General features: G+C 35.3%; 1 protein-coding gene across 1 annotated transcript in view; it reads right to left on the bottom strand.

Moving 5' to 3' along the window:
* The window catches only part of TINAG (tubulointerstitial nephritis antigen), an 88,362-nt gene that overhangs the window by 60,007 nt on the left and 16,061 nt on the right, over positions 1-12,294 (bottom strand). Inside the window, exons 5-6 of the mRNA XM_023625117.2 lie at positions 4,022-4,145; positions 123-273 (exon numbers count right to left, since the gene is read on the bottom strand). Coding sequence (XP_023480885.1) covers positions 123-273; positions 4,022-4,145 — 275 coding nt within the window. The remainder of the gene's footprint in view (positions 1-122; positions 274-4,021; positions 4,146-12,294) is intronic.

Here is a 12,294-nt window from a genome sequence, read left to right as displayed (position 1 = left end):
ACAGATGTAGCATATATTTGTAGATTTTTTCGTAAAAATCTTGAAATATATATTTTTTTCCTTATTCTAACCCTAGTAGCAGTCATAAGAATCCTAGAAACACGTGTTTGGCAGCTATTTACCCACGTTTTCTCAGGTACCACCAAGCCCTATCGATGCTTCCACTGTTGCATCCATGACGGTTCTTGGCACAGCAAGAGATCAAATTCTGAGGAGACAGATTGGCTGTGAATCGACCGTTGGACTGAATTGCTATTCGGTCAGCAGCCACACCTGTTTCAAATAGAATATTGATTAATATTCAAATGGTACATGGTATTTCTAATAATTCACATAGCCCTTTTTGTTTGAACCCTAAACTAGTCTTCAAACCTTTATGCAATCTCAAATGAAGGCCAAATGTCATTAATATATATATGTATTCCAACAAGTTCAACTGTGTCATAATTTCAGTCATAACTTTTGTCTGATTTTGGTATTGCTCTATTGTCTTAGCAACTTCAAAGATGCTTCTAGTTCCTTGTTCCTTTCACGTTCCGTATATTCATGAATTCTTCATTAAGAAATCTATCAAGTGAAAGTCCTTGAGGGCAAAAGCCATATCTTACTTACTTTTGTATTTCCTGCACCTAGAACAATGTCTTACATATAGTCATGGGTAAATATGTATTTTTTGAAATGAATGTAACTAAACTAAGGAAACCATAAAAACTGATGACAGAAATATTAATTGGAAATTCATCCATGTTAATCTGGTATAGTGGAATAAATCGAGTTCTTGGTTTTAAAACCCGTATGTAGTTTCACTACTCAGGAGACCATTCTTAAGCTAATCCAGGCTGATATGAATCTATCTTATAAAATATCTAAAAGCCACATGGCATACTTTTATGTTTATAATCGTCTTGAAAATTAGGATCTTAATCTGATTAGAGTAGACATGGAATTCATCTTGTTTTATACATATGTGTAAATTTATATACATATATAAATTCATCTTGCTATATATATATGTGTGTGTGTATTATATATATATATATATATATATATATCAGTTTGTTCCTTTCTCCAACACCCATCTATCGACCACCTACTAGTAAACAGGCGTTACACTAAGCACTAGAAATGACAATGATAAACAAGAAACAAGAGAGTCATAATTCTGCCCCTCTATAGTAGTAGACTAGAGAAACTAATCAACCAGTAGCAGAAAATTATACGTGTTATCATTTTGATCATGCTACCGTGATAAACTAATATGAGTGATCAGATTACGAGGAAATTGGGGTGGATGAAATTTTGGTACAGATTTTTTTTTGTTGGATACCTGGAATAAATCTCATTCTTGATGTTTAATCTTTTACTCAGTTTTAATTAAAGACAACAAAGTCATAACCTTTCTTCTATCCATCCAATTTTCTCAGAAGATATAGTTTTTCCTGATCAAAATTGTCTGGCTGCTAATTTAAAATTATTCTAAAATAATTCATTTTAATATAATGCATTTACAAATGTATTTTTGTATATACATGTTTTTTATGTAACTACTTCATATATAAAAGTTTGTAGTGCAAATGCTGTCACATTTTACACACTCAGCATGTATTGTGTCTATAACCTCCTACTTCCTTCTCAATTCTCCTCTATTATTCTGCTGGATATATTTCACAGGAGCAAGTGATACTATACCACCACCTCTGCTATTCTCAAGAAAATCATTTCTTATGTATTTCATAAAAGAAAAGAGAAATTCCTTGATTCCTTGCTTTGACTTTCAATATAAGGGTTCAGAATCAAATGTAAGTTTTTCAAATGCTAGTGTAACTATTTCTTGGTTCAGAAAATACTTTTATAATGGAGAAAAAATAATAGTCAAGGAGTCAGAACCCTGGCTTCCAGGATCATTTCTGAGACTTCTTGGCTTTTGGCTTTGAGTAAGTCACTTCCTCTATTTGTATCTCTTTCATAAAACCAAAGGCTTGAAAATGGTGACCTTCACTATCCATACCAGCCCATGAATCGGAAAATTTCACCTAAAGCATAAGTGTTTTGAACTCTAATGGTATACAATATGTTGCTCTTATACAGATATTTCTGAACCTCAGTGAAGGTTTAATCCAAATTCACTTGAAATCCTTAGGAAAGGTCAGAAGATTTAAGAATGACTCAGTTCAGCAAAATTGTTTTCCACTCTCTTTTTGAAAACTTTCATTGGGCTTTACCTCTGAGACACGCTTTATTACTTTCCCTGCTTACTTTATTCTATCTCCAAGTTTGCTCTGTGGCTTGTATCACTCCCACCATTCCAAACTCCTTCACTTCTTCAGCTCCCGACATCTTGCTTGAATTTTATTTGGCTGCATAACTATTTTTTATGTCTGTGTATATTTTTTAAATGTCCTATTTATTTTGTAACTTTTAGCTTCTTTCAAAGACAATTTGTCTTATTTAAACTACTATTTCCTGACACAGTTTTCTAGATCTTTAAGAGAATCTAGTTTATTCTTTTCTTTACTTAACACACTCAGAAAAATAGCATCGGCCTGATTTGCCATACTGAGTACACAGGATACAAAACTGTGTCCTCTGAAACCACAAAAGTGTTGAAAACCTGCTCTCTGGTGTCTTGGTGAATTAGCTAGGGGACAAATCCAGACTTAGCCCTGTGCTGAGGCCATCTGTGGGGCTGTGACCTGGGGACACCAAAATGCACCATCCAAATCAGCCTAGCAAGTTCCTCTCAGTATTTTACCACTAATGCCTTTCCTTAGACATCTTCAGAAATACTGGTCCAACTTTAAGTTTAGGATAAAATTCTTGTGTCACCCAGGAGGGCTAACATGTTAACTGCATGAACATAAAATGACAAACAATTTTTCTAATTAAATCTCTGTCCACCTGTCTGAAACAGGACTTAGAGAGGTCCCCACGTGGATCCCTAATGCATTGAGGACAAACATCAGATAGCCAGAGAGCATATGCTGAGGGAGTAGGCAGTAGTATAGAGTTAACGGATGGAGCCACTCCAGAGGTGAGCTTAGCCAACATTATGGTTCTGCCAAAGGCATCACTTTTAGAACAAACTAGCTGATGTTATGAGGTTATGATGGGTAGACAAAGACATCAGCACTTTTCTGTTCCAGGGAGTGTGACCCTTCAGAGCTGGCTTTTCCCAGAGCCTATGTACTAATTTCACAATGCTTTCAGTGCTCACACTGTTTTTGAGTACTCTTGGAATGACCTTCACAGCCTAGAGCACGGGTGTATGAAGGTCTTTGCTAGTAGCCAATCAACATCATGTTCGGTTTAATTTAACTGCTGGAGTGCAACCAAACTCTGGAGGATAATTTGGAGATCAAATTTTGGTCCAGTATCTGAGTGTTGGTTTACTGGGCTTGTGAACTTATATGAAAGTAGCTATAAAAGAGGTATTCCTTACAGTTTTGAAGTAACAGCAACACTCTTTGGAAGTTACTCTTAGGAAAAGATCAGTTATATCACATTAGACTCAGAACCTATATATTTACTTTTATTTAAAATGAGATAAAACATTTAATCCTTTATTATTTAGTTCTGAAGTCTTACTTTACATCAAATTAGTTTAATAATTAAATATATTCTTCCAAATCTTATAAAGAGAAAAGAACATAAGAATTGCATGGCTGCGTATGCATGTATTAGGATTACAGTCAATGTTACGGATGAAAAGGAATCTTCCACTCTTCTTATCATCTGGCCTTAACTCTCCCAGGAAAAACAAATTTTGGCAATTTTTCTTTGTTGCTCTTTTGATTTACTCTCTATTTAAAATTAGACCCTAAAAATAAAGACCAATTTTCAGACTAAAACTGGATTTTTGTATAATCTTCAGGTTGTGTTCTCTGGTCAGAATAAGATTTTATTTTAATTGACCAAATGTTAACATTGAAATATTCTAAATTTAAAAACCCTTTAATCACTGTCGCAGGCTCTAGGGTCAAAGGCAAAATTTGTAAGGAAGTAATTAAAATGACTTTATTACTTGCAGTGGAAAATGCCCACGATGCAGCACAGTTTTTTTGATCCAAGGGGCCATGAGTCCATCCGGGCCACTTATAAGAAGCAATAAAAAACTCCGGAAGATCAGTTGTTGCAGGTAAAGAAGGCTACAGAAGAAAAAGAGGCATATGTGTCAGATTTTTTTCAAATGTATCCCAATAACTATTTCTATAAGAAAATGCCATGCCCTTTTATAACATTTATAATTATTTTTGAATTATTTTGTACATCTAAGTTTTCCGAATGATGTTCTTGAAAAGCATTAATTATGTAAGATTCTATTGCACTCCATCTTCAAAAATGACAGTTCAATGTGGGGAATCATAACATAGTGCAAAATCATGAGAACAATGCACACAATGCTTTTTCTGTGTTACCATACAGTGCAATCATTTCAGCCAATGTTTCTGTCATCTTCCGGCAGAGTTTCGGTCATCCTTGTGAAAGACTACATGGTATTATTTAAATTTGGCCCCATAAATAATGTTCACTTTTATGTCTCCCTTATGTTGAAAATATGCATGTGATTCTGATGTGACTTTAATTTCTTTTTTTTAAAGATTTTATTTTTTCCTTTTTCTCCCCAAAGCCCCCCAGTACATAGTTGCATATTCTTCGTTGTGGGTCCTTCTAGTTGTAGCATGTGGGATGCTGCCTCAGCGTGGTTTGATGAGCAGTGCCATGTCCGTGCCCAGGATTCGAACCAACGAAACACTGGGCTGCCTGCAGCGGAGCGCACGGACTTAACCACTCTGCCACGGGGCCAGCCCCCTGATGTGACTTTAATTTTGAAATGATGCATTTGTGGCAACTATGCATTAACACACTTGGAGCCCTAAGGAACACCGTATTACATCAGCTATTAGGAAACAAAACTGGAATGAATTGGTTGACGTTTATAAAATCCTTGAAGATTAAAAAGGACTTCAAGATGTGTGTAATGCCAAAAGTGCAACACGCTAGTGTCCCATGGTAAAGTCTTGAGATAGTCAACTTCAGCTGCAGTCTTTCCAAGAAAGCAAATTAACAATTGTGGACAATTGTTCACATCCCTCAAACAAAATCTAAAACACAATATTCTGCTTCTTTTCCAAACTTTTCTAAAGAGTGATAACTTTCACTTCCATAAATAATCAGGACTCCGACCAAACAAGGATTTGGTTATTAATTTTTATCACTTATGCATATGCAGACATACACACACATACCCACACGCACACGTCATTTTTGAGAGTGCTTCAAAGTTTGCAAAGTGGTTTTTTTTTAAATTTTTTTTTTGTGAGGAAGACTGGCCCTGAGCTATCATCTGTGCCAATCTTCCTCTTTTTGCTTGAGGAAGATTGTCATTGAGCTATCATCTGTGCCAATCTTCCTCTGTCTTACGTGGTATGCCGCCACAGAGTGTCTTGATGAGTGGTGCTGGGTCCGCACCTGGGATCCAAACCTGCGAACACCAACTCAACAACTACGCCACTGGGGCGGCCCCTTCAAAGTGTTTCCATACTCAATATTTTCTTTTAGTTCCTCAATAGCTCTATGTGATGTAATTAGGGCAAATATTATTCACTCTATTTTATGAATGAGGAAAGAAATTTCTGAAAGTTAAATGATGTGCTAAGGTCTCTCAGTTAAAGAAGAAATACCCCTGAAAGTATACCCAGGTTTTACAATTCTTAACACCATACTGCATTTCTCATTTCCCTTTATCAGAAATACATGGATACTTTGCAACAGGAGTAAAATGTCTATAAAGGCTAAAATTTTACTTACTTATAAGTTTTATGATTGTGCATTGAACAAGTAAGGCTACTGATCCAATAGCTTGCAAAAAAAATACTTCTGACAAGTATATAATAGCTTCAAAGAGTAAAGGAAAATTTAGAATTTACATGCCTGCTTGAAAAAGTATCCATCCAAAATGTTTATGAATTTAAATTTTAATGAGAGAGTTCAGCTTTGATTTATAGATTACTTGATAGGAAAGTTATTAAATTCTGAGTTCTACTACTAAAAACATCGCTATTTAGATGATGGAAGAAAAGTGCTGAAAATGTCAAGCGGATCACCGGAGACTGCCTGCGTGGTAACTTGAAGAGCAGTAACACAGAAACCCAGGTGATTTTAGATTCCTAGGCCATTAGACTGGCCACACTGCAGAAACTTACTGTTGGAGCAGAATAAATTCACTGCTCTGAGCAGAGAGTTTCAAAGATATAGACTCACTCTCCAAAGGAGTCTTTCTAACTGGGACAGAAATACACATATCTTATACATTACTCATACATTCTAATTCTATTATTATTGGCTTATCAGTATACTTTTAAGAATTTATAATACTAAATTGCCTCACATTTCCAGAAAAATAGGTGGAGTGTCAATTGCTATTTTAATTTATCACTTTATAATTCCAATTTAACAACATAGCTAGGTTATTTCCCTTCTGCTCTGTTGAAGCAATAAAGATATAACTATTATTCAGACACATTTCAGCAGGGTTGAGTTATTTAGAATTTGACTTCCACATTCCAAAGCCTACCAGTGCGCTTTGCGCATGGGAGGTATTCAATAAATATCAGATCTTAGTGAGGAGGTACATATCTATCTGGTAGATTGCATCTCTTAACAAAAATCAGGTTTTCCCCTGTACGCACGTTAAGTTGAATTATATACCAGCATGCATTTGATGCTTTTATAATTTATTGTTTAAAAATAAAAAATATGAATGGCTAATCCCTTTCAACAAGGCAATAGAGAAACAACAAGCAAAATGACATTGTTATTGAAAATATCTTTACCAACCCACTAAGCCAGATCAATTCATGAAGCTCATCTATTCAATCTCTCAAGCTTTTTACCACTTATTTAACATTGCTTTTCCTAAAAATAAGCCCATGGGATTTGAGGCCGTTATATATTATCTTGTAATTTTATTTGCCTTATGGTGTCAGATAATCTGATCTAAGGAACAATGAACAAATTTTATATTCCAATATTCCATAATTATTGCATTCCTCTATAAAGTAAGAGTGTTTTTTAAAGAGCTTATAAATATAGGTAAGTACCACAGAATAACAGCTTTCAGGAAGTGGTAATAGAAATCTGGTTTCAATGAATGATGCGTTTTTTTTTTTTTTTTGGTCAAAGGATAGCTTAATAAAGCAAGATAATCAAGAGGATCAGCTGAAAGTGACAGAAATTCCAAAATGACAGTGGCTTAAATAAGATAGAAATTTATTTTTAAAAAAGATTAATACTATTACATATGGGCATTTTTAATTTTTTAAATTGTAATGCTGAAAAATTTCAGTCATAATCTAATTATATTTCCAAATTAATATCAGTCAAATTTGAGGTTAAATTTGAACAGTCTCCCTGCTTCAATATTTCCACTTAGAAATTAGAGATTAAAGATATTGTGGAAAAATACAAGAATTAAATGCAATGGCGAACACTGGAGAATTTTTTTAAGTAATTCCTGCATTTAATTGAATCAAAATCTCTAAAAGAGTAATAGAAACGTAATCTCAGAGCAGCTTGAGAACAAACTAATCAAATTGAGGACATTCTGGACATTCTTACTACAAGCTCATATCTACACAATATCTACTATGTGAATAACTCCCTCTATCTCTAGTTGCACTTTCCCCCACTTAAAGTTAAATAATCAGAGTGACCTGAGAATCAGCAGAAGGCAACAGAGAATATCATTCTGTTTTGTCCTTCACGATGCAAGGTCAACGGCCATGAATATCAAGAAATTTCTTCTAAACTATTTGATGCTGGAGAAGAAAGGACTAATTTTCTGGTTGCTAATGGCAAAAGGAATTTTTCTTCTTCAACAATATTTGCCTTCATGCCTTAACTCTTAAAGAGCTATGCTTTGATATTTCTCTAGTTTCTATTTGTAAAGTGATTTTTTAATGATGTACTTCTTGTAAATATCAATATTCAGTGATCACACTATGGCAGGTAGTGCTGGTTCTCTCATCCTTTCCCTTTTCCTAGGCTTTCCCTTTATTCATAGGAATGACAATTTTAGCTCAGCACATGCTAGGTCAGAAAAATGACATTTCCTAGCCACCCTGGGCTACCAGGTGTGGCGGCATTACTAAGTTCTGCCTAGCGGATGTTAGCAGAAGTGTCATTGGGAGCGTCTGAGAACTTCCTTCAAGAGACATCTTGCATTTGACTTTTACTCTTTTTTATTGATCTTTTTTTTTTTTTTTCCTGCTGGCAGGAATTTGGGTATTATAGGTGGACATGGAGCAGCCTTCTTGAACCCTTATATGACCTTGGATATAAGGGCTCTGGAAAATGGAACAAGAGGAAGCAGGAAGCCTAGGTACCCGCTATCACAGAGTGCGATTCTAGTGCAGGACCACCCTTCTCAAGATATGTGAGTGAAAGACGAATTTCTATACTATTTAAGCTACTATCAGTTTGGATTGTTGTCACTCTCAGATAAGCCTAACCATGACTAAAACGGCACGCATAACTGACATTAAAGCTGCTTGGGCAATACCATATTTCATTGAACCTGGGACAACATCAAATACAAGAAGCATCCCGACTGCAGAGGATTAAAAAAGTGAAGAAAATGTACATCTGGAAATTGATGAACTACGATATTTCCTAAAATGAGTTTCTTAGAACACTAGTTCTGAGGAATTGTAATAGGAAATTACAAAAGAAGGAGTCGATGGATCAAACAGTTCTGAGAAACACTGGTTTTGAAAATCAGATTTTTATCCTCACTGTACTATTTTTTATAAACTCCCTAAGTATTGTGAAACTGTAAGAAATGGAAAAAATCTTCATGATTTTAAATGTTCATGACTCAATGCAAAGTGTTTTATTTTCTTTCATTTCATTTCACGGCATTTTTATGGCAAAGCAGATCTTAGGACTAGTGTTTCCTGGAACTACATGGACTAAACAGATCCGGGCTGGGGGAGGCCAGAAAGCAGGTGCCTGTTATAAAAACACGTCAAATCACCTCAGAAATCTGCTTTTTACCAGCCCAAATATTTGTTCATAGAGAAGAAAAAAATGAATTTTCACATTTCTTTCTGAAGATTTGCCCTGCAGTGATCAATTCAGCACCACGGTGTTGTTCAAGCTATGTTCAATTACATCACAGCGTTATGCATCAGCCTGTGACTAGTATAGAAAAATAAAACTGAAAACTCAGAAACTGATTTGAGAAAGAAGACATTCATTCTGCCACATGTTCAGCTGAATAAGGAATGAGGCTGGGTATATGTTTTCTAAAGTTTACTGAAGAATTTGGGGTTCTACTCTGAGAAGGAGGGAAAGAAAGAAAAGAGAGAGACTTGAGGAAACATAAGCGAATGCTTTGATGCTCTTTGAATTTTAAAACTCTAATTCAGAGACATCAAGTACAACTGGCACCTTATCATGTCCCTGGCTTCCTACCTACACACATGAGAAGATTCTGAGATGAGCTGAGAGAAATATATACTTGAACAGACTCCGCCCTGACATCTGGCCACGCCCCTCACCTGCAGCATCATTGGAACCTACTATACTTTGGAAGCCCTACGCCATTTACCTTATGTTCATAATTATAGGAGCTAAACATCAATTTTATGGAAAAATAGTCATTTTTGTTTAGTATTATATAAAGAACGTAACTCTATAACTGTGTTTTTTACTTTCCTAGTCAGTGTTTTGGTTTTTAGAGAAACTTCTGTTTGTATAGGTGGTAAACATTGTTGGAATCAAGTAGAAGATGTTTGTTCAGACAAGGTTATTCCTAAACAAATCAAAAATTTTAACAACTTGTGAAGGGTAAAGACTAGACTTTGTAATATTCACTTTGAGTTTTTCCAAAGGTACTTCTCATCTTTCAGTATTTGCTGTCATTGAAATATATTTTGGAAAGGAAAAATCAAACTCCTCACATTACAACTAATGACTAGAGAAATTAATCCAACCAACCAGCTACTACGTGTTATCTAGACAATGATAAACAATCCAGATCATTAAACAAATTTCATTTCTCACCTCAGTGATCGATGGCTTTAAAAGTTATTGTATAATACGTAAGATACTGTTTTGCTTTAACTTCCAACAAACCATAGAAAAAGACAGTATTTTTCCTTTGTTAGTAATGCCAACTAAAACACACTTAAAATCACTTAAATTGGGTGACCGTGAAAAGATATTGTACTAGTAAACTATGATGTTGACAAAAAAAATTTTAGACCATTTTACATACATCAATCTGATGTTATATAATATAGTCGAGCTATAGGGTTTAAATGTTATACCAGGCTTCTTAATGTTCTAACCATTTCCAAACAGCTCCACCTTAGATGTAATACTTACGTGTCATAGCTCTGGTAACTTTATTAACTCCCCGGGGAATCAACAACAAAACTATAAAAAAACAAATTTTAACTGAGCCAAGTATGAAAATGAACTCAATTTATCCATTTCAGTTTGAAAATAGTCTTTTTCATTCAAAATAGTTTCAATATTTATAACAGGATATAACACAGCGAAGATCCTTGAGTTATCTCCCAAATTCAAAAGCACTAGAATAGTATGTCTGGAAAGACGATCAGGTGCAGGGTTGTTGACTTGATTAGATTTGATTTGATATGATTTGATTTGATTTAGGAGCATAGCAGAAGAACTTTCAGGTTCACCAGAAATATGTAAATTCCATCAACGCCAACAAATCCAGAGCTCCACCTTTCTTTATAAAGTAAAATGCTCCAAATGATGAAGCTTTGGATAATTTAGTCCTCACAGAACTGTCTTTTCTGAATCCTGCTATTTTCCCAATGTTAATCCAAGGGAGAAAGAACAACTTTATTTATAACATAATAACATTTCATTTCTTGAATGCTTTACTATAGTCTAAGTACTGTGCTAAGCTCTTCATTCAGCATTTTTTCATGGAACTCTTAACAACACTCTGAGCTAGGTACCACTGTGATCATCATTCCATGGAGGAGGAAACTGAGGCAATTAGTGGAGGTGCCAGATAGAGACCGAAGCACACTGGCTGCAGAGCTCAGTCCATCATGGTATGTGGAATAGTAACACAGGAGTGAACACACTGGCCCATGCATGCCTTTTAACAGATTTCGCCTACGCTCCTGCTGGCTCAAAAAGAGCTGAGTCAATGCCAGTTTTGCACACAATCATAGTCATTCGTTGTCTCCATTGTCTTCTTTCTGAGAAACTGAGAAAGTTCTATTTTATCTCTGAATACACTTCCTCTCACTCCAGCATTCTTATTTCAATACTTTAACTTAAGTTAGCATTTCCTAAAGTGTATTCTTTGCTACCTAAGTCCTGTAGAATACTAATAGTGCTTATAAGTAATAGTAAAAGGTTCTTTGATCTCATGAATTTAGGAAACACTGGGTGAAAAAAAATTAATGGAATAAGGGTTCTCAATGTCTGCAAAATACTAATAAATAGTGTGAATCTTCAGAAGGAAGATATAAAGCACCATTTCACAAATTATTTGACCACAGATGAAACATCTTTATTTCAAGAGCACCTTGCAAGATTGGCAGTTCATGATCAAATGCTGAGAAATATTGAAATAAGATTTAAAACATGTCATAACTTGTTTTGTACCATAGCAGACAAAAGGCTCAATGAGCAGAATTTAAAGTTCTTGTGGGGAGATATAGTCCTTCTGAAGGCCAGCTCCCAATCAGTGCCGTTGTGAGTCTGTCCATGCAACATACGAAGTTTCACCGGACTGGCAAAGAGTGGTTTATCATTCCAATCATTCTTACCATTTTTAATGCAGAACAATTTGGAATGGAGCTGTCCAGTCAAGACGTTACTTTGAACCATCTCAAGAGAACACCTTCAGGAAAGTGTTAAGTACCAATGCATCAGCCAGCATTTGTTGACCTGACTCTAGACATAATTCTAAAGTGAGTTGAAATGAGTCTTTGTACCCTGCAAAGAGTTGCATGGTCTAGGGAGGTTCCCTTTCAGCCCTCTTTCTTTCCCTTTTTGTTTTATTCCTCTCATCCACTTGGCTTGTACCCAGAGAGAACGGTAAGTTTATGTTTCCTTTTGTCTGCCCTCGCTTAGAATTGCCATCCAGGAAGAACCCCCCCAAAATCTCCAAGTTATCTTTTTCCAACTGTCACTAACAACGTACTTCTATTCCTTATTATTATTAATCGCACTCTGCAGAAATTTATTTGAATTGAACCAATTCATACAGGTTAAACAGATTCTCCAAATTAACACGAT

The sequence above is a fragment of the Equus caballus genome, chromosome 20 (genome assembly GCF_041296265.1).
Source record: "Equus caballus isolate H_3958 breed thoroughbred chromosome 20, TB-T2T, whole genome shotgun sequence".
NCBI classification, from domain to species: domain Eukaryota; kingdom Metazoa; phylum Chordata; class Mammalia; order Perissodactyla; family Equidae; genus Equus; species Equus caballus.
This window is presented reverse-complemented; position numbering and strand designations above follow the sequence as displayed.